Source organism: Miniopterus schreibersii, assembly GCF_964146895.1.
Source record: "Miniopterus schreibersii genome assembly, chromosome: 3".
Taxonomy (NCBI): domain Eukaryota; kingdom Metazoa; phylum Chordata; class Mammalia; order Chiroptera; family Miniopteridae; genus Miniopterus; species Miniopterus schreibersii.
This window is the reverse complement of record NC_138103.1, coordinates 62714138-62739808: the sequence shown is the minus strand read 5'-3', so window position 1 is coordinate 62739808 and position 25671 is coordinate 62714138. Positions and strand designations below refer to the sequence as shown.

At 48.3% G+C, this 25671-nt stretch overlaps 1 protein-coding gene across 2 annotated transcripts in view; it reads left to right on the top strand.

The window, feature by feature from the left end:
- The window catches only part of RASGRF2 (Ras protein specific guanine nucleotide releasing factor 2), a gene marked incomplete at its 5' end in the record, with an annotated part of 164424 nt that overhangs the window by 120729 nt on the left and 18024 nt on the right, over positions 1-25671 (top strand). For both annotated transcript variants that reach the window (XM_081132240.1, XM_081132239.1), the window contains one exon: positions 12640-12746. In XM_081132240.1, the coding sequence (XP_080988366.1) occupies positions 12640-12746 (107 nt within the window). The remainder of the gene's footprint in view (positions 1-12639; positions 12747-25671) is intronic.

Sequence of the window (25671 nt, the reverse complement as noted above, 5' to 3'; positions counted from 1 at the left end):
TGGGTCTTAGAGTCTTCAGGGCCAGAGGTGAACGTGGATCCCCTCAGGAGGACATGCTGTTTACCAGTCGCGGGCTTTTACAATACTGGCCGAGCTCACTGAGCATTATCCAGCTGGAGAGGATCTCTCAGGCAAAATATGAAAATTGTTTTGTCCCCAGTGTAGCCTCTCGACCTTGTGTACAAAGATTCCTGTATATGAATTGTGTGCAAATGGCTTGATGCTTTAAATCCTCATAATGAAGGTATTACTAGGAACATTATTGGCACCAATTAAGTCATTGTCAGTATGTCAGCCCTGTATGGATTATCATTTTACATTTAATAGTTCCACTTGTTAGTCAACCTTTTACTCTGAATCTATAGAACGATCTTTTGCAGTGGTTTGGTTTTCATCTAAATGAGCTCAGGTTCTGGCAGGCAAACATAGAGACAAGCTTTTAAAAACTCTCACAGTCTGACTGCCTTCTGATCAGGTGCTAAGAGGGCCTGATTCACCCAGGACTGTCCTCAGGGTGAGAGAGAAACTTCTTTGTGAAATCCCCTTACCTCTACTGTCTACTGGGGTTTCTTTTTTCTTTTCTTCCTTCCTTTCTCCCCCTCCCCCCCTTAGTGAGGGGCAGAGGTGGAAAGCAAGTGTGGTCAGCATGCATATTTACGTAGGAATTAGGCAGGTTTGCTAGAAGGCCAGCTTCAGCTCAGCAAAACCAAAGAGCCTGCAGGTGCAGTGTCTCTGAGTGTGGAAGGTGCTGTTTTAACGGAATGCCGAGGCTTGCTCAGGCGCCGTCTCCCTCATGGGCCTCTAACATATGATGGGAAATGGAGCTCCTGGCTTCTAATTGCAAATATTGGGCATCATGAGCTAATTCCTGGACATCTGACATTGGGCACTTGCCGTCTGCTATCTATAAAAGCTTGGTTGAGGAGAACACAGTAGCTATTTTTGTTGGGAAGAGATTTAAGAGATTTATTATAGGGACTTGGGTACATTGGCTTGAGGCTAGGCTCCCAGGAATCACTTCTGAGGCACCAGGCAGAACTGACCCTCCAGGGGCCTGCTGCCTCTGCTGTCCTGGGTGGGGCACAGTAGGAGATGACTGAGGAAAATGCCGCCTAAGAAGACATTCACTTCCTGCGTCGGCGACCAGGACACTGCGCTGCCTCTGTGGCTGGGACACTGCACTGCCTCTGTGGCTGGGACACTGCACTGCCTCTGTGGCTGGGACACTGCACTGCCTCTGTGGCTGGGACACTGCGCTGCCTCTGTGGCTGGGACACTGCGCTGCCTCTGTGGCTGGGACACTGCGCTGCCTCTGTGGCTGGGACACTGCGCTGCCTCTGTGGCTGGGACACTGCGCTGCCTCTGTGGCTGGGACACTGCGCTGCCTCTGTGGCTGGGACACTGCGCTGCCTCTGTGGGGTGGGACACTGCACTGCCTCTGTGGCTGGGACACTGCGCTGCCTCTGTGGCTGGGACACTGCGCTGCCTCTGTGGCTGGGACACTGCGCTGCCTCTGTGGGGTGGGACACTGCGCTGCCTCTGTGGCTGGGACACTGCGCTGCCTCTGTGGGGTGGGACACTGCGCTCCCTCTGTGGCTGGGACACTGCGCTCCCTCTGTGGCTGGGACACTGCGCTGCCTCTGTGGCTGGGACACTGCGCTGCCTCTGTGGCTGGGACACTGCGCTGCCTCTGTGGCTGGGACACTGCGCTGCCTCTGTGGCTGGGACACTGCACTCCCTCTGTGGCTGGGACACTGCACTCCCTCTGTGGCTGGGACACTGCGCTGCCTCTGTGGCTGGGACACTGCGCTGCCTCTGTGGCTGGGACACTGCACTCCCTCTGTGGCTGGGACACTGCGCTGCCTCTGTGGCTGGGACACTGCGCTGCCTCTGTGGCTGGGACACTGCACTCCCTCTGTGGCTGGGACACTGCGCTGCCTCTGTGGCTGGGACACTGCACTCCCTCTGTGGCTGGGACACTGCACTCCCTCTGTGGCTGGGACACTGCGCTGCCTCTGTGGCTGGGACACTGCGCTGCCTCTGTGGCTGGGACACTGCACTCCCTCTGTGGCTGGGACACTGCGCTCCCTCTGTGGCTGGGACACTGCGCTGCCTCTGTGGCTGGGACACTGCGCTGCCTCTGTGGCTGGGACACTGCGCTGCCTCTGTGGGGTGGGACACTGCGCTGCCTCTGTGGCTGGGACACTGCTCTGCCTCTGTGGCTGGGACACTGCGCTGCCTCTGTGGCTGGGACACTGCGCTGCCTCTGTGGCTGGGACACTGCACTCCCTCTGTGGCTGGGACACTGCACTCCCTCTGTGGCTGGGACACTGCTCTGCCTCTGTGGCTGGGACACTGCGCTGCCTCTGTGGCTGGGACACTGCGCTGCCTCTGTGGCTGGGACACTGCACTCCCTCTGTGGCTGGGACACTGCGCTGCCTCTGTGGCTGGGACACTGCGCTGCCTCTGTGGCTGGGACACTGCGCTCCCTCTGTGGCTGGGACACTGCGCTCCCTCTGTGGCTGGGACACTGCGCTGCCTCTGTGGCTGGGACACTGCGCTGCCTCTGTGGCTGGGACACTGCGCTGCCTCTGTGGGGTGGGACACTGCGCTGCCTCTGTGGCTGGGACACTGCGCTCCCCCTGTGGCTGGGACACTGCACTGCCTCTGTGGCTGGGACACTGCGCTGCCTCTGTGGGGTGGGACACTGCGCTGCCTCTGTGGGGTGGGACACTGCGCTGCCTCTGTGGCTGGGACACTGCGCTGCCTCTGTGGGGTGGGACACTGCGCTGCCTCTGTGGCTGGGACACTGCGCTGCCTCTGTGGCTGGGACACTGCGCTGCCTCTGTGGCTGGGACACTGCACTCCCCCTGTGGCTGGGACACTGCACTGCCTCTGTGGCTGGGACACTGCGCTGCCTCTGTGGCTGGGACACTGCGCTGCCTCTGTGGCTGGGACACTGCGCTGCCTCTGTGGGGTGGGACACTGCGCTGCCTCTGTGGCTGGGACACTGCGCTGCCTCTGTGGGGTGGGACACTGCGCTGCCCCTGTGGCTGGGACACTGCACTCCCCCTGTGGCTGGGACACTGCACTGCCTCTGTGGCTGGGACACTGCGCTGCCTCTGTGGCTGGGACACTGCGCTGCCTCTGTGGCTGGGACACTGCGCTGCCTCTGTGGCTGGGACACTGCACTCCCTCTGTGGGCTGGGACACTGCACTGTAGAAATGGCCACTGCAGTGGCAAATGGCCTTCATCTCACTTTCACCTTCCAGGCCCTGAGCAGAAGCTCTAATATGCATTCTGAACCTGAGAGGCAGGAGTAATGATTTTTAGCTTTTGAACCCTTCAGCTCAAAGTACAGGAAGGAGCCCCTCTCCATCTTCGTCTTTTACATGTAATCAGTTATGCTTATAAAAGAAATTGTGCATTTTTAACCATCTCAGTTTAATACAGATATGACTATATTGGAAGAACATGCAGAAATGAAATAGTCAAATGGGCACATAAAGTGATGTCACAAAATTAAATGCATCTCTGTTGATCTCCGAACTCACTAATTTAAAATATCTTTAGGCAGAACAAATTTTGTGCAATATGTGATCTAGCTACACAAGAAACATGCCATTAGAGGGCTCTTGTGGGACCCCAGTTTCTGTGCCTGTGTGTGTACATCAAGTCTTGTGCTTAGATTAAATGGTGCTTTTTTTCCTTCTGACCTGAGGAAAGTACAGATGTGATGTGTGTCCCAGCTTGTAATGCTGTGTAATTAGAGCGCTAAGCTGCCCAACTGCACCAGGAGGTGTTTACTCATTCTGGAAGTCTTATAAAATGGGGAAATTAGGACCTGTGACTGCTGTGGTCACATGTGTAGTTGATGTGAATGTACCTGGTGACATTGTGCACTGCAAAAACTCTGCTACTCATGAGGTCATTGTGGGGGTTAAATAAGTTGATTTGTGTCCAGTGTTAGGACAGTACTTGCATATGATAAACACTATAAGTGATTGCTGTTATATCATTATTATTTGCTATAAAATGGGATAGCTCTGACTTAAAGGATTGCTGTAAAGGTTAAACGAGTTTGGTCCCTGGTATAAGTAAGCACTGAGTGAATATTATCTATAAATAATAACAATGATAATGTTTTAACTCTTAGAATGATGCTTTCACTGTAGTATATTTCCTAGGCCTTTTAACCCAGAGGCCTCTTACCTCTGAAAAGTAAGATAGAGTTGCTGGCTTGAATTGAGAGAGGCACACCAAGGCCATCTCCATTTCTTCAAGACAGAGCACTTCTCAGCACCGTGCACATTTGCTCCATGGGGTTAGTATACTTGACAGTCTTTCAGTAGAACCTCAAGTGCAAGAAGTTAGTTTACTTTTGGAAAATTATTTTTCTAACCAACATGACTTCACACAACACTTACTCACTGTGTGAATTAAGGTCTCTGCCCTTAAAATCGGGCAAAGTTTAATGAAAAAATAGGTCAACCTTCATAAAAGTTAGGAACCAATATGGTTCATGAATTCATATTTACATTAAACAAATACTTTGGCCTAGTTTGGTAGAAAATATATTTGTAAAAGTATCTGGTAGACTGTTAGATCATTTCTAGACTGTTGAATCATTTCTTGGGAAGTTAAATAGAAAATACTTTCAGAATTTGTGGTTTTGAAAAAGGACTTTGCATATCTCCCCTGATGAATAGTGACAGTAACACAGACTTAGGGAATGGAATTCTTGGGAGCTTCTGCTACCTTCTGGCAGTTGCCTGCCAAGTAGTAAGTGTTGGCCTGATCAGCACATTATGGATTCTGGAGGGAAGGAAGATGAAATTCCTATATGGGAATTGAAGTCCTATGTAGATGACATGAAGGTGTCTGGGTAGGACAAAGAGTAACTTAGAAGCTCTGAAACGCATTTTAAGAATTGTTAGTAGACTATTTGAAAGTTTCAGCATTGAGCATTGACCAGCCATCTTCCACTGAAATGATACAAATGGACTTTATCTGAAATACTCTCTGGATACACACAAGACAGGCGGAGCCCATCCCCAGCCAGGGTGGAGGGTCTTACCTTGTGCAGGATGGTTTCCTGAGGCTGAAGTTTCCACAAACGTGTACAAGCCTCTCTTCTCAGTCCTCAGTTACTAAACTGAAAGCACTTTAATGATACCTCAAGTCTTGTGGTTATAGACCCTGGGGAGGGTGGGATGGGAGGGGAATTGTGATAAATTCCAAGGCTGGGAGCTTCAGGAACCTCCTGACTCAGGAAATACCAAAGTGTTCCAATAAACGGAACCAGCCTGTATTGGTATATTTATCCACAAATAATAAAATGAATAAACAATCTTGGATTTTAAAAAATAAAAACAATTGAACAGATTGACTGAGTCCCCACTGTGTGTAAGACCCTTTGCGTGAAGGGAAATGTAAGCCTAACCCAGTGGTTCAGGCCTAGAGCGGGGGACCTCAAGGCAGGGCCCAGTTTCTTCTAATATGTGGATTTCAATAATGTGAGAACTGCTTCTCCCATCCTGCATCCAATATGTATCATCACTGGAAAGTCCATCTTTCAAAGAATTCTTTGGGAATATTTCCAAGAATTCCCAGTGCAGTTTTCCCTGTCCTTATTGCCTGCTAGTGCTCCCTGAGGCAGATGTCATGTCCTAAGTACATCAAACCCCACCTGCTGGTCCCAGGTGCCTCTGCTGCTAATGCAGAAGCTTTGGCCAGTCCACGGAGATGCTCCTGTGAAGGCTGCTCTCTTAACAGCCACCCCTGGAGCTGGTACAGAGCTCTGCTAACTTGACTGGACCAGTGGCTTCCCTTTCCCTAAGCCCCGGGACTTACTCCAGGACACCAGTTCAGCCTCTTCTTTGCTTCCGGTGACTTGAGTCTTAAGGGCCTCCATCACCCTTCCTACAGTCCGAGCTGATTTTGTCTGTGCCACACAAGCCACCTGCTGCATCTCAGTGTCATTGAGTTGTGGTCTATTTCCACTCAGGGGGCCTTATGTAAACTCATGGATGCAATCAGATGTGTGGAATTGGTGTCACTCAACTACCCCAAGAAGCACCCAGCCCACTGGGCAAGCTGACACTGCCTGCTTACAAATACTCTAAGGATCCCTAGAGTATGACAAGCAAGAAAGACACAGCCTCTGCGGCCACAGGTGAGGGAGTGGCAACCTGAGGAAGGCCTTTGTAATCAGAGGGGAGCGATTCATGGAGACTGAGGTGTCAGAGGCAGGGTGGGAGAAGGGATGGGAGGCAGGTGACTGATGATGCCAGGGAAGCGAGGGTGTTAGACACACAGTGGGAGACGTGAGCTTTGTCCAAGGAAGCACTGAAGAAGGGACTTTAGAGGCATCTAGATAGGTACCTTTTACCAAAGAGGAAACTGATAGACCCTGAGAGATGAAGGGACTTTTCCAAGGTCATTCAATGAGATAAGCCCATTAAACAGTCCCAAGTCCACTATTTCTTCTATCACATCTTGCTGCTCTCTCCAGGCATGAAGGAAGAGGGAGGGTGGAATTGCAGAGAGACTTTGAAGAAAGAGGGACTTAAGGTGTCTCTTGATTGCCCTCATGAGGAAACTGCAATCTTCAAGTCACAGGTGTCACGGAGAGGTGCTGAGAGGAAGGCATGGGATGCTCTGCAGCGTGCACCGTGCTGTGCTGTTTGCAGCACTGTGAGTTGTTTGACGTTACCCTCCGAGGATGAGGATGGACCCCAGGCTGTCAGCATAAGGGACCAGGGGTGAATCATTGATTAGTCAACACTGTTAAACTAATTCCCTGGAGTAGAACTGTACAGTGAGCTGCTCACAGTCAGCCTGACATTTTGGAGAGTCTTTAAACTGCATGTTTCAGTGCACAATCCGATGACAGGGATATTCTCCTCGCTGCACTTCTGTAGTTCCAGAGCAGATACAGAACTTACAATGAAAGGCTGCAGAGCAGCTGCAGGCACGAAGACCTGCATCCCGAGCCTCCGCCTCCGGGCACTGGAGGGAAAGCAGGAGCCAGCCTGGCAAGTTCTGATGGTGCGATCAAAACACAGAGCAGGGAGCAACCGGCACAATAATGGAACATTGGCAGGACCTGACAGACTTGGTATCAGACAGAGTGGAGCCCTGCTCTAGAGAGACCCCCAGAGCTGGCCGCCTGAACTCACTTTATGACTTCAGATCTCAAATCTCTGCCTCTGTTACCACATGGCCTCTTCCCTCCAAGTGTTTGTATCTGTGTCTGTGTCTGAATTCCCCTCTTCTTATGACCACACATCTTATAACAAGTGATTGGATTTAAGGTCCACCTTAATCCAGTTTGCCATCTTAACTTGTTTACATTTGCAAAGACCCTATTTCCAAATAAAGTAACATTGACAGGTTCTGAGTGACATGAATTTTGGGGGACACTATTCAATTCAATACAGACCTCCACATCTGGTCCATCAGCAAGCCTTACCCCCTCTGTTTTGAACAATTCCCATCACTCCTGCCACAACCTTTGTCCAAACCGGCCTCACCTGGATCAGCTGGGTTACTGCCTCATACGTGGTCCACTTTTGTCCATCTGGTCCTCACTACACAAGTCAGCCAGAATATCCTTTCCAAATGTAAGTCAGTTTATATGATTCCCTCGCACAAAACCCTCTGGTGGCCCCCGAATACCAGAGAATAAATCCAGTTCTTTAGAGCTTCTGGGTTGGTGAATGAAGTGAGCACGTGAAGATTTGGGGTGAGTGGTGGGCCTGGGGGGTGTGGAAGCTCCATACACCTTTCCCCACCCCTTGCCCTATGCATCTCTTCCATTTGGCCATTCCTTTTATAATAAACCAGTGATGCAGAAAAAGAGAGAGAAAGAAAAATAATGCAGCTCTTTAACTTGGCTTGAAAGATACTTGGTGATCTTGCTCACCTCCTGGCCCCATTTTCGCTGGGCTCCAGCCACACTGGGCTGCTTTCTGTCCCTCAGTCATGCTGAGCTGTCTCGGGGCCTTTTCATTCACTGTCCTGCTGAAGCACTCTTCCTGCAGATCTTCAGATAACCGTGTCTTTTCCACATTCAGGTCCCATCTCTGCTCAGAGAGGCCCTCCTCACCCAGCCTCTGACTGTGCTCTCTCACATTAGCCCATGTGCCCTCCACATAGCTCTTTTCAATGTCCGAATTTACCCTATGTATCTATGTGGAGATATTAATAGCACTACATTATATCTTTTATTGTTTGACTCCCCCAGTAGAAGGCCAGTTCCTGTGAGCAGCTAATTAATTTTCCTTGTCCACAGCTGTACCCTGGCTCCTACAAAAATTATTGGCACAAAGGTGTTCAATAAATATTTTGTGTCTACTCAAATTTTGTGTTTTGTGGCTTCTACCCTCCCTTCCAAGGTATGTTTCATTTTTAAATGGTTAAATCTAGCATTTTTATATGTTAAAAAGGCTTTGTATAAATTCTTGAATGTTAACAACTGAGGGTCTGTTTTCATAACCTCTCCCCAACCATCTGTAAAAGTCTTTGCTTTCATTTCTTCAGAATATCTTCAATAATTTTGTGGCCATCCCCCACCCCACCCCCAGCACCTGATCCACAGGTGTGGGCTCATTCTCAACTTCTTACACACCCTCCTGGAGAAGACACTGTCATTCCCCCACCCCCACGGGAAAGCATTTCTAGATGTGTGGAGGATTCTGTCAAAACAGATATAGCAGGATTTAAAAATTATTATTATTTTAGTTTGTGAGGAAAACTTACCTAATGGCAAGGATTTGGGTAGCTGAGTCGCATCTTACTCAGAAGAGGTGGGGAGCTGCCTTCAGGGAATTCAAACTCATGTACTGAAAAACCTTTCACCCTTTTTCCCATGGTTGGTTATGAAGTTGAGCAGGAAATTTAAAGTTTGTTGGTGTTTTGAGATTTTTTGTTGGTTTTTGGTGGTCTTCATTTTAACCCATTTCTAGAGCATTCTCTAATTTCCAATGCCTCTTTAGGTTACGACTGGTTTTGCTCTCAGGAAACTCTGACCGAGAGAATTAGACATTTGGTTTTTTAAACGGATTGCTATATTTTAGTTTTCAAACTGGTTCAAGTTGTTGTCTCCCACAGACCTTTGCCACCTCTATTTCTAGCCTATTTGTTTCCTTCTTGCCTCAGCAATTTTCTTGAAAGGTCATTTAACTTGCTTACTCTACTTTCTTCTCACCAACTCTTCAGTCGCCCCCTCCGCTTTGGCAGAAGTCGCCGTGGCCCTCGTATGGGCAGTGTGTTCTTGTTAGATTTCTCCGCCAGCGTAAGGCCTGATGACAGGGATGCGAGGGCTGAGAATTGCACAGCGACAAACAGGGGCGACTGCACTCCCTGCGCCCCGCCTCTTGGGAGTGTGTGGAAGTGGAAGAGCCTGGATGTTAGAACTGGGCAATCTGGACATGAGTCCTGGCTCTGCTTTTACTTTCTGTGACCTTAGGTGATTGTAGAATTTTTCTGAGCCTGTTTTCTCAGCTGTAAAAGCAAGAACTATGTTTTATGGAATTGTGAGAATTAAAAGAAGAAACACAAAGGTTTTCAATAAGTTTTATTTTAAACTCAGTATAAAATCGTTCCTTTAAGAATCTAAGCAGAGCCCAGCTGGTGCAGCTCAGTTGGTTGAGCACTGTCCCCTGCACCAGGAGGTTGCTGGTTCGATTTCTGGTTGGGGCACATGCCCAGGTTGCAGGCTAGATCCCCAGTGGGGGCGTGCAGGAGGCAGCCAGTCGATGCTTCTCTCTCCCTCTCCCTTCCTCTCTCTGAAATAAATAAAAGCATTTTTTTAAAAAGAGAGAGAGAGGAAAAAAAGACAAATCAAAGCAGAGTTCTGAGGACACCCTGCGGCAAGGCATCAGGTTGAGCCATGAGCTGAGTGGTTGGCCTGGTAGGCCCACCTGCACCGTATTGGCGATGGGAGAACACAGTGGGTGTGGGCATGGCTGATTATATGCTTTGGAACCCATAGTCCAATGGCCTGACTCTCTGCCCACTTGCTTAGCACCCTGAGAAAGTACTTGACCCCTCAAAATTCCCATCCTCACCTGTGGGGCGGAGTGGGCCTGCCCACCTCTACTGTGTGCCACGAAACAATACGCTTAACCTGGCATCAAACCTGAGAAATGGGGCCCTTGGCTCTCTTCGGGCTCAGAACCCAGGGCTGCCTTTCTCCATCCACAAACTGCTGGAAGGAGTTCACAGACCCAGGGAACTTCAGGATGCATTCCTGGAGTCTCACCTGAGTATCCTTCTCAAATAGGGATTCTTAGTCAGAAGGGAGTCTGGTGGCCTCCTAGCAAGGATGACCAGCAGTGTAATTCCCCAGTTTAGAGCTCTCCCATTGCCCCAGCTCTCTCAGCATAAATTTGGAAATCTTTAGCAGGACACACAAGCCCTGGTAGAGCTCAGACCCTATGGGAAACGGCAGGACCTGCAGATTCATCCTTTAGGGCCCAGACTCTCTTCCGTCCAAGTGGTTGCCCTTCCCTCTGCTTGATGCACAAGTTAACAAATGGGACAATCACATCGGGGAGTATCGGAAAGGTCCCGGGCCTCACAGAGCACCAACTCCTAATTACCTGCTCAGGCAAGTTTGCAGGTAAGGCCCCCCAAGTTGACTACCCCGTGTTCCCACAGCCATTCTTCTTAGACCCACCTTACTATCAGGATGGTTCTGGATAAAGTCTGCCTCACCACCTGTTAAAAAAAGAGAGAGAGTCTAAGGAGCACATATTTTTTAAAAATCCATAAGAACAATTCAGCTGACAGGTACCGATTTCCTTGAAAGATGAAAGCAAAGGAAAGAGACTGATTTTGCCATTTTCATCTCAAATAGTGATGGACCTGCTAAGCTTCTTTTCCTCTGTCTAGAAGGATGTGTTTTTTCATGTAGTTACAGTTAATTACACTTAGAGAAAAGTCTCAGGTTGACCTGAGTAAGAGGAGAACTTCAACACTGAAAAATATGGACACGCTCATAAAAAGGTTAAAAAAAAGTTGCAAATGTGCCAGAAAGTAGATGGGCTGCATGGTGCTGTGAGATGTGTAATGGGGGATTTGTTCACCTGAGCCAAAGAAGGGCTTATTTGGGGAATCAAAAGAAGAAGAAAGTGGTCTTCACCAAGAACAGATTTGAGGAGGCAAGAGTGGCAGTTAGCCCCTTGGGAAGACTACTGGAGTAGACCAGAGGCGAGCTGCTGGTAGCTCAATTCCAGTTTGGGCTTTGTAGATAGGAAGGCACGGGCAGGTCTGAGATTTATTTAGCAGGTAAAATTATCAGGAAGGAGCAGAGAGATGGGCCAAGAACAATTCCAAAGTTTCAAACTTATCTAACTGGATGGCTGGTGGTGCTCCTTTACTGAGGTAGGAAACCCTGGGAGAGGACAAGGTTTGGCAGAATTCCTTTGGACATACTGAGTTTGAGGTGTTCGAAACATCTAAGAGGAAAATGTCAAGAGGAAGTTGGATATATGGATCCGGAGCTTAGAGAAGGGATCTGGGATGTAAATATATGAGTAATTTGCTTATAGGTGATCACTAGATGAGATTTCTATGGAGAGATGATAGATATCCCTTGGATACAGGGACATGGAGGTTATTGGCGAATTTGATGGCAGCTGTTGTGGTGGTGAGGTGGGGTGGGAAGCTTGGAGTAGGAGATGAGGAAATGGAATCAGTGAGTATAGATAGCTTTCAGGAAGTTTCCCGGTGACGGTATGTAAGGCTTGATTTAATTTTTAAAGGAAATGTATAACTAATGAATGACAGTTAATTATGATTGGAAAAAAGAATCTTTTAAAATAGTAGAAAAATTTTAAAATAGTTTCTTGAGAGTGAAAAGATAGCTAAGATGGAGACATAGGCCAGCACAGAGAAGGCTCAAAAGACACTGAACCAATATTGAATTGTAATAATAGATAATATTTATTGAGCTCTTACTATTGCTTCAGGTGCCATTGTAAATGCTTAACATGTATTAAATAACTTAATCTCCACAACAAGTCTCTGAGGTAGGTGCACTTATTAGCTCACGCACAACATGAGGAAACTGGTCACCAGAGAGGTGACATAACTTGCACGGTAGGAGAACAGGGATTTAATGCAGACAGGCTGCATGTTCATGTTCTTAACGCCTATGCAATACTGCTTCTCAGTATATGGGTGCTCAGTGAAGTATCTGTATCATCTGGAAGTCAAGATATGGGCTCATCCATCTACGAGTATTGAAAATGTTAGTGGTTATATAATCACTTTGGGGCAAAGGTATAAACTAATGCTGACTTATTAGTTAAAATGTCTCAGCTTTATATTATAGAACAAGACAGGCAGAAATGGAAGTGTCATTAGACCAGCTTTAGTTTTACTCAGTGACCCTTAATAAATATGTGCAAATTACTCATTTAATTGCACCTGTCACTCTGGTGGACTCACTTCTGAGGGTATACAGGTAAGTAAGTGGAGTTCACAACAGTCAGAAGCCATTTGCACCTCTGTGCCCAAATGTGTCATTTGTGAGTTTCATTAACCAGTGTCCTAAACTAAGTGACTTTTTCCAGGTCCCTGGGGACTGGTTTTAACTAGAACATGCCTGTGTTTCTTTTCCTCCTCAGGATTTAACAACACCGACAGAATATGCGACAAAGAGTTTATTATCCGTAGAACAGCCACCAACCGAGTGCTGAATGTCCTCCGTCACTGGGTCTCAAAGCACGCACAGGTAATTAACTCAGTGGCCTCATTAATTATTTCCAAGAATTTTTTTTAAATCAACAAGTTTTAAGTCATCACACATACACAATGCCTCCTGATTCTTCGGGGTTCGAGTTTGAAACCTTGAAACTGGAATGTAGGAAGGGAAGAAATAAGAGGACACACATGCAGATCAAGGCAAACGCATGCATGTTGCCACCGTCCACTGTTTCAGATCTACAAATGACCTGACCTGTGGATGCTAGTGCCACTGCAGAGCCACTATACTATGCCACCCTGCAGCACTGCTCACAGGGGCCTCTCTGTAAGTGGAGTTGTGCCAGCTGCAGTGGTGTCCACTAGAGGTAAACAGCAGGTATCCCTGGAGGTAAACAGCAGGTGCTCCTTGGAGGTAAACTCAGGTGCCCCCTGGAGGTAAACAGCAGGTGCCCCCTGGAGGTAAGGAACACCCTGGTACCAGACACTCGGGGAGTGTTTTCTCAGCCTGATTCAGGAGACCTTTTGCCTCATGCTCTTTGGTGTTCTGGATCCCAGCACTCCATTTTTAAATTGGGTCACAGGGACAAGACACCTGTTTGTTACCTATTTGTGCATTTTCAGTGCAAGTTGCAAGTTCATATAATTTATACTCATTTCATAAAATAAAGCAACGCCTCCCCTCCTTTGCCTCATTGGTTCAAGGCATACACTGTGCTTTTCTCGCCCACTGCCAAATAATGGGGGTGGGGTGGGGTGTGCTGCACTATGGCTGGCTGGCTCCCTGCAAGGAGAATTTTGGAGAGAGAGGAGGGGGTCCTGAATGGCTTGGATCAGAACACGTGAAACGTGTAAAATGTGAGCTAGCTAATGAGTAGAGAAAAAGAAAAAAAGGCTGGGGGTTCCAGGTCTTACTTCATCACGTCTCAGAGGCCGCCATGGGTCTGCCATACGGTCCTTGTAGTGATGGTCCATCAGGCAGGGACTCTCGAGGGCCAGGCTCCTGAGGTCCCTGTGGTAGAAGAGTTCACTAATTGGGAAAAGGGGGATCTGGGCCTCACCACCAGTGAGCCCATACAAATTCTTAAAAAGCAATTAAAATTAAAACGGCAAAGGTAGCCCATGAAACAAAGGGTGTAAAAATTTCATCTCACACATTCTTAAATAAAAATTCATCCTCTGTGACCGAATTCCCAGAACCATCCTTAGCTCACTGGAAATGTCTAGTCTTTCTTCTCCGTGATCTCAGGAGTCTTTCTTCTCCGTGATCTCAGGAGCTTCTTATAAATCCCTTTTGCTCATTGCAGATAAAACATAATGAAATTTCTCTGTATCTGACCATCCATCTCATTCCTCTCTGTGTTTTTTGTGGTTTTTTTGACTCAGAGTCTTGACCTCAGTGGCTTCAGAAATGCCAAGGAGCTTCAGTAGACCAGGCTGAGCAGGTGCTGCTCAGTTTCCTTCCCCACCTCAGCTTGGCCTGTGCAACTTCACGCCGAGACTCTCACAGTCACGGTACAAGTCTAGCCCAGGTTTTCCTGGCCTCAGCTCCCCTCCTTTCTTCCCACTCTTCCCTCAGAAAAATTCTAACCTTCCTTCCCCTAGTGGCCCACTTTTCTTTCTCAATCCCCAGTGGCCTCCTTTTCAATTATTTCAAACAGGAATCCCTCACAACTCACACATAACTCTGACAATAGCTAGAAAAGTACCACAAAGGAAAATACAATATGCTGGGGCTATTTTGTTCTTGGTAAAGAGAATTCATAGTTGGGAAGAGATTGGTGTACTGAATCCCTCACTTGTAATCAATTTTCAATAAGGTGTTATCCTCTGATTTGATAGCTGCATTATACATACATACATACAGATAAGGCAGTATTAGGTGAGAGGCATCGAGTCATTGGAATAGACAATGGATTAGCGAGAAGACAAAGGGCCTCTTTATTCAGATTGTATCCCGGTGGCCTTTAGTTCTAACGGAAAAAAGCATCCTAGGTGTTGGCTGCCGATTTGACAGTTCAGGTGCTTTGCAGCTGTTACTTCAGATGTGCTCCCACGTGGGAAAGCATGTCTTCATTTCCAGTTAGAGGGCCACACTGGGAGTCGCAGCCTCAGACCCTCCCTCCACCCAGGGCATATGTGGATGGTACAAATTGTTCAGGTTGTTCAGTCTTTTCTCCTGACATGATTGTTGTATAAAATTTAGACCCTGATGTACCAAAGGAAGCCCTTACCATTCGCTCATTTGTCTGTTGCTTACCCTGCCCGCATGTGTGAGTGGACTTGGGGATCTGTCCTTGGTTTCCGATTGTCCTGGTGTAACCTCCTCATGTTCACCTGTCGCCTTCCTCCTCCCAGTGAGTCCTCCATCACCCTCTCTGTGTGACCACATGACATGCAGGATGGACATTTCTTCTGCTGGCTTCAGTGTCCAGGTTTCCCTTCTTCCCTTTACTGACTTGCTTTTGACCTCCTGGTCATCAGTGGGGCTCCACGGAGGGCAGTTAGAGCAAGTCAAAGAAGGCTCTTGGTAATGGATTGGTTCAACCACTCAGATACAGAGAGCTGGTTCCAGCTCGGGTTCCCGGGGCCACACTGTGTGCCCTCCTCTCACTGACTGGGGACACAGCCTGAACCAGTGAGTGCACAAGAGGTGTGAGTGCACCCCCTGACTCGATGGGCCCTGAGCAAGCTGACCACTGACCACTCTGATGCTCAAAGAAAGAAAACTCAGCTTTATCCAAGTTCATCTAAAGGTATTTACTCCCTTAAAGGTGATGTCTAGCTATGAGATGAGACTGCTGGTCCGAAAACCTGGGCTATAACCAGACTTTGCCAATTAACCCTCCTCACCTTAGCTATCTTTAGTTTTCACATCACAAAAATGAAGGGCTTGAACAAGAGGATTTTTCATTATCTGAGCCACTCTGTGCCAGTCGAGTTCATTTAAGGAAGAATGTAACATTATTGTGGCATCCTGACTATTTTGAATTAGTAGCTTTTAAAAGAATGAGTAGGGAATTGTACTCATTTCAAAAATACAGCCCAACATGGTAACGATTGCAGTTTTCCTCACATGGTAGACTAGCCAGGAACACCACCTTGATCTCCAGAAAACAGAAAAGCCACACTAAAGCAGCAGGGTGTAGACTCATCACCAATAATTAGAGAATCGAGTCTACCACAAAGTATTAGATAGCGTGAATTCACTTCTCATTTCTTACCAAAGGTAACTAATATTGGCAGATACTACCCTGAACTTAATTCAGGAGAAATAAAAAGTTACTGAGATCTGGCAGCCGGTGTGGCTAAGTGGTTAGAGTGTCAGCCTGAGCACTGGAAGGTATCAGGTTCGTGATTCCTGATCAAGGGCACGCACCTTGGTTGCAGGTTCAGTCCCCGGCCCTGGTTGGGGCATGTGCAGGATGCAGCCAATCTATGTGTCTCTCTCACATCCATATTTCTCTCTCTCCACCCCCCCACTCTCTCTCTAAAAAAAAAGTTGCTGAGGTATAGGTGTAGGTTCTCCAGAAAGATAAAATGTCCTTAGATGTTATACTCAACTCCCCCCAAAGAATGTTTTGGGTTTTTTTTCCTGACTCTAAAATTTTTTTACCTGTTAATATATTCTGCCCCGGTTTCTCCTCATTTTGTTGGACTTTTTCACTTGTTACCTTTTATGTTGAAAGTGAAGCCACGAGGCCAGGCTGGTTTCTCCCAGATGCCTACGGATTAGCAAGAGCAGCAGCCCAGGGTTGGGGACCTGTGCCTTTCTTCCAGCTCTGCCGCTCTGTCTTCTCTGGCACCTGAGCTGCCACTTGGCCTCTCTGGGTGTTAATTTTCTCTTCCGAAAATGAGAACTATCCCCCTCTTACCTTCCCCAAGGATGCGGTGAGAGTTAAAGGCTTTGTTAAACTGAAAAGCACAAAAGGCATAGAGTGTAGATATGTGTGACTAACTCCCTCCAGCTCCACATTTCATCTCCTTATAGCCAGCCCGTGCGCTCCTTGCAGACGGGGATTGTCCCGTTTATCTTTGCGTCTCCTTTCCCGGGGGCTGTGTGGGGGGCGAATCCAAGCTAAGGAAGTGTTTGTATAGTCCACCCACTTCTCCAGGGGCTCCTGCTGGGAGGCTTTCTGTGTCATTTGCACGATTCCAGGTGCCAAGGTGTCTGCAGGTTCAGAGCGGCTGAGCTTGTAACCAGACGCTGCTGGGACTGCTTTGTCTTCTGTGCACAGACAGGCGGGGGAGGGATTTGAGGCTGGCTGTAGACAGTTCAGATTGGTGCTCCAGGCTCCATCGAAGGCCTCGCATGTATAATCTATAGCAATTTTGGTTTTCCTGGCTTGTCTTATTGACCAACAAGTTCTGAAAAGATACTCTGTCCACTTATCGGAGGAATTTTACAGACCGTGGAATGGCACTGATAGAGGGCCTGCAGCTGCGTCCGCAGGTTCCAACTCACTTCGTCAGACTCTGGGCACCTTCCGAAGGACAAGTGGCTGGGAGTGAAACAATCACTCATTTTCTTAATTGGGGGCTAAGGGGAATATTTTTAAAGCATGAGATCAGATAAAAATGACCTACTTACATAAAAATCTCCTTCCTAGAGGAGTTTACGGAAGGAAGGTCGCTGCTCCCGTTTCTGTTCTCCCGCCTCCTTCATTCAGTCACTAATAAAGATGGAGCTCCGTGTGCGCCAGACACTGGGGTGGATGCGACAGGAGCCTGGTGCCAGCGACCTCTGACCTCATGGAGCCCCAGCCACTGGAAAAGATGCCCACTAATAGACCTTGTACTTAGTGTAATTACTGTGTGACAGGCTGGTAAATCTGCTTCTGACTGTCTCAGACTTGACGGCAGAGGGCCAAGAGCCTGCACTTCTCTAAGGGAGTTGCTAGGCCACTAAGCAGGACAGACTAAGGGCTCATGAAACCGACCCTGCCAGCAGTTGTGATCACCCACATGGGGGAGGCAGGAGAACGGAATGAGTAAGTGATTTCCAGGGAAAGTTGTCAGTGTAGGTCCCCTACCTCCTAAGGGAAGGGGAGGAGATCTTCTCACTTCAAGCCATGTGAGAGAAGCTTTAAGGAACCGCCCCTCCGCTGTGTGAAGAAAGGTGCTTGCTGGGCCAAAGTGAAGAGAGGTGGGTTCTTGGTAGTGAGTGGCATTCATTCCTGCTTCTGTGAAACAGGTAGATCCTTGAGGAATCTGGTCTGGGTTGCCCTAGATGCCGCTTCTGACTCGAAACAGTGAGCATGTCAGATGCTAAACACGGACAATGTTTTCACTCTCTGTTTATAAATCTTTCCTTAGAAAAGTGTCTTTCCTCCTGGGTATGTTTTGTGTCACTTAAAGAATTTGTCTTTGCTGAAGGTGGGTGTGGGCAGGGCTCCCTCCCTCCTGACAGCCACTGGAGGGTGGTGAGCAGGCTCCCGCGCCAGCCTCCAGGGGGCACCGGCCTGGCAGGCAGGCGTTAGCGCTCACGCTGTCTAAGGCGAAGGGTCAAGAAGCCCCTGCCGTCCTCAGGACCCCAGATATCCCACCTGACAGGTAGATGAAGATGCTACCCCACCGCTCAAGGGACCCCAAGGGACAATGCAGTTCCTGGGGCCCATCCCCTGCCGGAAGTTGCATGTGGGGCGCCAGGAACAAGAAGAGAGAAACTAGTTACAATGTGAGATGCTGGCAGCTATGAAATATTTCTGTTTTTGATGACAAATGTGTTGCCTACCGCTTCAGGCTCGCAGGTGGTTTATAAAATGGGTGGTTTATAAAACGGGCCACACGCTTTGTCACTGTCAGCCTTGTCGGCAGTGCCCATTGCTTCCAGGGGCCCACACTGCTCCCCGCTGACCTCTGTGTACCTGAGCTAAGAAGCCCCAACTGTCCACAGGTACAAACCGGTGCTTGTTCACAAACTCGGCTGTCCCGAGCAGGCAGCCAGAATGAAATCGAGAGCGCGCTGTTTAATTTAATGAGGCCAGCGCCGAGGCTCGGCCGGCTCCTCCTGACTCGGAACGGGCGGTGCTGGCTTTCACGCTGTTGCTTCGGTCCTGCCGTATGATTTTATCAGCTCTGCCCTGTCCTCCTGCCCTCAGAACAGACTGCCCTGGGCACCGCATTTAGTTCCTGGCGAGGACTCGGGCGAGGAGGGAAGGCCGGGAACCCGAACCCACCCAGGTTCCAGCGCTCCCCGCTTTCACCCTCCTCTGCACAACTGGCGAAACAGTCTGTGCGGGCCTCTTACGCACATGCGAACTGTGTGTCGGGTTGCTCTAAAAAATATAAAATGGAAGAAACTATTATCTGAAAAGTATGGGTCCTTTGTTGTCGTCTTTTTCAATCCTGAAGGTAGATTTTCATTTTCCTGCTGTCCTTTGGTCCAGGCAGAACCGAGCAAGAAGGCCCTGGTTCCTTTAGCTCCGTTCCTGTTTTTCCTCGTCTCTTATACACCCTATTGTCACCCCTCACACAGCCCCGAGACTGCACGCTTGTCTGTAAAGTGCCTGGCGAGACGCTTACAACAGGATCAAAGTCAGTGCGAAAGACAATTAAACAAACTTATTTTCAGTTCCCATTAGTTGCCATGACAGAAATTTAGCTTTCCCAGGAGATCTAGTGGGATTCTTAGCCTTTGTGGGTGGGTTTTGTTGCCAGAAAACTCTGAGGCCCCACATGGGATGTTATGGGCACCAGTCGCTTCTTGTGTCCGTCCAAGAGCTTTCCGGTGGACGCGCGAGGGAGCCCTTGTCTTTCCTAAGCCGGATTCTGCGCGCCCGGCGTCACTCTGGGAGCTTGGAAACACTTCTGCGGCCAGTGGCGTTCAGGACCCAGTCCTCAGGCCGCTCCCTGGCCAGCGGCCGGCCGTCACTTTAGAGCAACCTCAGGACCCCACTGGGGCATTGACTGCCCTCTTCAGGCCCCAAAGTTCTGCCTCACCTGTGGCCTTTCTTTTGTGTTCCTCTCCTGCCCACTCTGCTCCCAGATGCCATCACCTGTATCTCCCGATGGCTTTGCGCAGAGCTTTTCCCTGGATGCAGGTCAAAGCTTCCACGTCCAGGACAGTCCTGTCACTCAGCCTCTCCTCGCTGTGGGGAAAGGATGGTGTGCAGGCTGCCCACCAGCTCCTTTACCCGCCTTTTCTCCTCTGATGGCGCAGGGCATGGAGAACAGCTATTACTTTCTATGATTTTCCTAATGCTTCTATTTGAGTTAAACTCAAAGGTCATCTTTTTGGCACGTGGCATTAATTAACTAAGAAAAATTTTTTAAAAATCTGGAAGCAGACACTTTTCAAACTCCCCTTCCACCCTCCAATCTTTGTCATTGTCTTGAAAACTATAATCAATATCAATTAGCTGCCTATTTAGAAACATATGGAAAACACAGCATTTGGGAAAATATTCTCTTTTTTTCTGATAAATTCTTTTTAAACTGACTGATTCTCTTTTGAGGTTTGAAGATGTAAGCTTAGGAGCTGTCTGATTTCAAGGTTGTGGGGCAGTGTCTAAAATTCTTAGAAGTACAGCTGTTCAGGTCTAGAGCCTGAATTCTAGCAAGTCATTCAAATGCAGAGTCATCTGTTAGAAAGTGATCGAGTGGATGGTTTTCTGCACGGTTTTCCGTCTTGTTGAGCTGGTGTCATTCATTGCCATTTTCCTCTGCTCGGTTATTTTTGTTGTAACATATCTTCCACATTTTGCATCGTGCCTTTTCCTAGTAGCCTCCCACTTCACATCTGCTAAAATAATTTCCCAAACTGCCAGTTTAAGAAGAATTAGGTCACTTATTACCACTTGCCTCAAAATCAGATACCCTCCCCATGAACTTTTGTCCATTCATTCAGTGAATGTTTGAGGGCCCACCAGGAGCACCTGTGCTTTCCAAATGTGGGGTTTAATTTGGGGTTCTGTCATATCTGGGTTTACTACCTTTTCCTGGTACATGAGCTCTTACAGGACAGTCAGGTGCACATTTCCTATATGCTCTGTTCCTCTGTGAAGGTTCTAGAACTTGATGAGTAAGCGGTGAAGAGGTGTTGGAAAGTTTAGCATTACTGTGGTATTGCTTCTGAGGGTTTCATTCCAAACTTAATGCCCCTCCTATGTTTTTCAATTAGGCTGTTCTTTCTGAGTGTGAACAAAGAGGCTTTTAACATACTTTTGTAGTTAGGTGATGGGAAATGTTGGAACACCCTGCCTTTCACTTTTCCAGGGAGAAACCCTGATTCAGAACCAAGGTTGCCCAGAGGTGGCGAGAAGGTCAGCAGACCAGAGTTGGTGGCAGGTGGACAAGGCCAATAGGTGCTGTGCAGGGTCCCCCTTGCCAGCTTTTAGCCAGCACAACCTCCCCGGGGGTAGGGTTGCAATGTTGAAGTTCTGAATACAGGTTCACCTCCTTAAGAGAGCTGAAACCCACACTGGTGTGGAGGCTTGTTATTTCCAGTTTATTAAAATGAAGAATCCAGAGGAGGGCGACCTAGAGCTGTCAGGGTTCATTTGCATAGATCTTGGGATGATCACTCTGCATCCTTGCCCAGTTTCCCAGTTGATAAAATGGCCCCAAATGTAACCTAAATCTACACCACAATTTAAATTAAAATTTTCATCTCCTCTAGTCAAAGAAGACAGAAAACAGTAGCGTGCTTTTCATTTTTTGGAAAATCATCTAGTCGAACCCCAGGCACTTAGTTTTGAGCCTACCACATCCTAAATCCCTTCTTTATGAGCCCCTTGCTCCAGGTTTTAAAATTATTTATGTGTTTTTACTCCACTCTGCAGTATTTCCACGTTCCTTTTAGAAACTCTGGCCGCTGTTAAGAATACACTGTACTGATTACGATGAGAAAATTACTCTCATAATTCTCTTTACCCTCAAACTGTGTTTATTGAATCAGATTTCCCAAAGTCCTAGAATTCCCTTGGCCATGCGTGGTGTTTAGTAATGATCACCCTGCTCTCCTGACAGAATGAATGCAATTTCCAAGATGCCTAAACTATCAGCAGGGATCCGTTTGAAAGTGCTGCAGAATCTGATTTATTGAGTCTCGGATGATTTTTCTGTTGTGTGCTCGAGTCTTATTAATGCAGACCTAGCTCTCAGCACCTCTGTCTCGGGTGCTGCCCGGCCGGGTGGGAGGCAGTTCCAGGCCGGGCGCGGTAACCGGCCCTGTCCTGCCCCACGGCCCAGGCCCCGCGGGTCGGGGCAGCCGCTCTCTGAAGTCCGTGCGGTGCGGCCCGCGCGGCCCGGGCTCGGGTCCCGCGTCCACCTGCTCCCTGGGTGACTGGACAAGACCCTGGGACCCTTCCTACCTCGGCCTCCTTGCCGAGGGCGCGGGGATAATAATAACCGTAACCATGCTGCTGCTGAGGGTTAAATGAGAATGAATTACTAAGGCGTCACCCGGCGCGGCGAACCCTCCGCCTTAGGCAGGCGGTGCCCGCGGGGACGACGACGGCCTCACGCACTGAAGCCCGTGAGCAGCGTCCGCCCCGTCTCGGGGCAGCGGCCGCCCCGCAGGCAGCGCCTCGGGAGGGTCCTGGCGCCGCCCTCCGCAGCTGGTTTCCGAGCACTCGTCCCCGCCCGCCGGGGCTCCCCCTGCCGGCTGGGCTCGGACCCGCGCCCCGGCCCCCCGCCGCCGGGCCCGCCCCGCCGCGCCCCCGCCGGCCCTGGGCGCCCCTGGCGGGCCTCCCGGGTTCATGCGCTCACCTCCCCGCGGCCCCCGACTCCTGCGCCCCGCCGCCCCTCCCGCAGAGCGCACGGTCCCCTTTCGGGGACTGACCGTCGGAGCCTCGCGTGTTCTGACCCCCCAACTCTGAAAGGAAGGGGGGGGTCCTGCTTCTCCCTAACCTCCTGCCCCTCGGCCCTGCTTCATAAATGGGAAAACAGAAACTCCTCTGTCGCTGCGGTAACTTCGGCCAATGCCTCGGCCCCCCGGGTGCCGCGGGCTCGCTCGCCCGGGGCGGGAGGCTCTGCGAGGCAGCCTGCAGCCCGCAGCCTCCCCGCGCCGGCGGCTCCTCCCGCACCGGCCGCGGGGTCGGTTCCCAGGGCCGGGCGACCCGGGCAGCCAGGCGGCCCGAGCGCGCCACCTGGCGGACGCCCCGAGCGCTGCCCCCAGGTCTACCTCCTTATGCCTCGTTTCCTACTGCAGCGCCGGGGGAAATTAGCTAAAAATTAGATTCTGGATCATTACAAAATGGCTGTCAGGCAGATTCATGATGAATAATCTACCTCTGGTTGAAATAGTGCAAGTGACTTTTAGCTGCTTCAGATCTCATTTTAGTGGGCAGTAGCCAATATGTTTTCAACAGGGACTTTTGAACGGCCAATTCTGCATTTTACATGCATTGGTTCAAACAGAAAACTTTACATGCTAGGTAGTACATCAGAGGGTTCAGATTTTTTAGTCAGTTTTGGAGGAGCTGTGTTTTGCATGAATTTTTTTTTTTAAAGGCAACATCTTGCTACCCCGAGGGTGATCAGCATCACTCAGGGGCTCCTTAGAAAAGTGGAATCCCGATGCCCATTCCAGACCCGCTGCACCAGAATCTGCGGAGATTTGTGGTCACATGACAGTGTGAGACGTGCAGGTGCAAAGGACTCAGGAGAGCCAGATGCAAGACCCATGTTCTCACCCCCTGCCGCCACCTCCTTACACCTCTCCCCTCAGCCCAGTGGCCCCTGCTGACACAAGATCATGGTGCCTGCCCTGTCTGTCCCTGGGTCAGCTGAGAAAGAATTGAAATTATATGCAGCAAGTTGCTTTGAACACGGTGCAAACCTGTGCAAATGTAAGGGGAAATTACGATTCAGAATTTTTACATTTCGTGCTCAGCCGTCATCAGATAATCTGCTTTACATTAGCTCCCTCAGCTGCAGGGTGAGGATTTGCCTGTATCCATTCGTCATGCTTCAGATAGTGTTTGAGCAGAAGGTGTCAAAAGTCTCTCTCAGGCTAGTCTTCCTACAGCTCAAAATAATAAAATTATATTCTGTTTTTCTTAATAAAACCTTTCAAACAACTCACCTTCCTAGGGTCTCAGAAGCTTTCCCTTGTTGAGCCCAGCATGGGGCACAGTAGGTGCCTAATGATGCTTGTGGATTATACCACCAATGAGCCCTCAGCAAGATCCAAACACTGGCCTGAAGTCTTTCACACTGATCCATTTATGATAATCAGATTATTTATATTATTAGAGACAACATAGCTACAGGAAGACTTGGTCATCTCCCTAATAAATACCAACTATTCATTAAGAAACAGACTCTTAATGGCCTAGAAATCCTTCCGTAGTGCATGCAGATTGAAATAGGTAAGATCATTAACTGTTTACAAACATCACTCCCTTTACCTTGAAATGAGGGAGAGGGGGGGACAAAGAAAAAAACAACAAGGTATTGCTCTCTTCTTGCATACACTTTAAAACAAAAATCAATAGCCAAGAAGCTGTTGGACAATATGAATGAAATTGTAGGAAAACATATTTGAAGGCCTGTGATTCATAAGAGATATTAACATCTGTGTTGCCCGGGCCCCTGTGGCCCCTGTTCCTGAAGAAATGGTACTAATGGTCAAATAGTGAAAGTGAAATAGAAAAAATCATCACATCGTTCTCCACCAAACTGAGGCACAGAAATATTCCATTCTAATTAGGTTAGACTTTGGCACTATCTACATTTTTTGAAATTATGAACCTTTTGTCCCTAATTTACTAAATAGAATAAAAATACGCTTTTTTATTGAATTTATTGCAATTAGTAATGTTCTCTCTAATCCGTTAAAAGAGTTCAGAATGTTAGTGCTTTAAAATTACCTCCCATAAGGTTACAATGTGGGAGGGGAACATATACTCCTGACTGCACTGCAGACGGCCCGCCGAGCGGGACCCTCGGAAGCAGGGCTTGGCGGTGCTCCGCTCACCTCTGACCCCCTGCCGGTGTCCGTGTGCTGCGTTGGTGTTTTATAAGAATGGGTTTAATAAAAGAGTGCAAGAACTACCACTTTACCTTTTTATTTTTTTTTTAACTTTTTACCTTGAAAATTTTCAAATCGAGAAACACCAAAATTTTTTAAAAAGTACACTGACACACATCTAGAGTCACTAGCAGCATGTTTGCCACATTTGTGTTCTTTTGTCTCTCAAATTCCCTCTCTCTACCCGTGCCCCTTCCCCCCACCCCAAAATAAAACAAAATAACAATAAAGACATGCTCTTAAATAGCCTCAGTAAACAATTGAATTGAGGAAAATTTAACATTGATAGAATGCTCTCAACTAGTACATAGTCTTGATTCCATTTTTGCCAGTTGTCCCAGTGCCGCCCTTTATAGCATTTCCCCCCTGATCCCAGATCTAATCCAGGTTCACATGTTGCATTTAACTGTGGTCCCTATGGTGTCCTTTAAACTGGAACAGTGCCTCAGTTTTTCTTTGTCTCTCATGACATTAACATTTTTGAAGAGTGCAGGCCAGTGCTTCCTCAGTGCAAATGTGCATTTGGGGCAAAAATACCAAGAGACCATTCTTCACGGAGCATTCCATTAATAGGCACATGATGTTGTTTTGTTCCATTATTGGTGATGGTAACTCTGATCGCTTGGTTAAGGTGTTGTCTCCAAAGTCTCCCTTTGTAATCAATAAATAATTTCTGGTGTGTGTGTGTGTGTGGAGGGGGGGTGTACTCTGATACTATTAATTGTTTCTCAGTAAATTTAAGCATCCATTCATGACCTTTGCCTGATCCATTATTACTGCTTTGGTCAAAAATTGAGACTTTCTGACTCTTTTATTTCTTTGCATTTATTAGGTGGAATTCCACTATAAAGACTACTTTTTTCTTCCACCCTTTTTATGTATTTATCTATGTACCTATTTGTTTGTGAGCATCAGTAGCAACTTGCAGCTTGTTTTGATTCAGGTGCTTATGGCTCATACCTCTCATTTTCTTTTGATG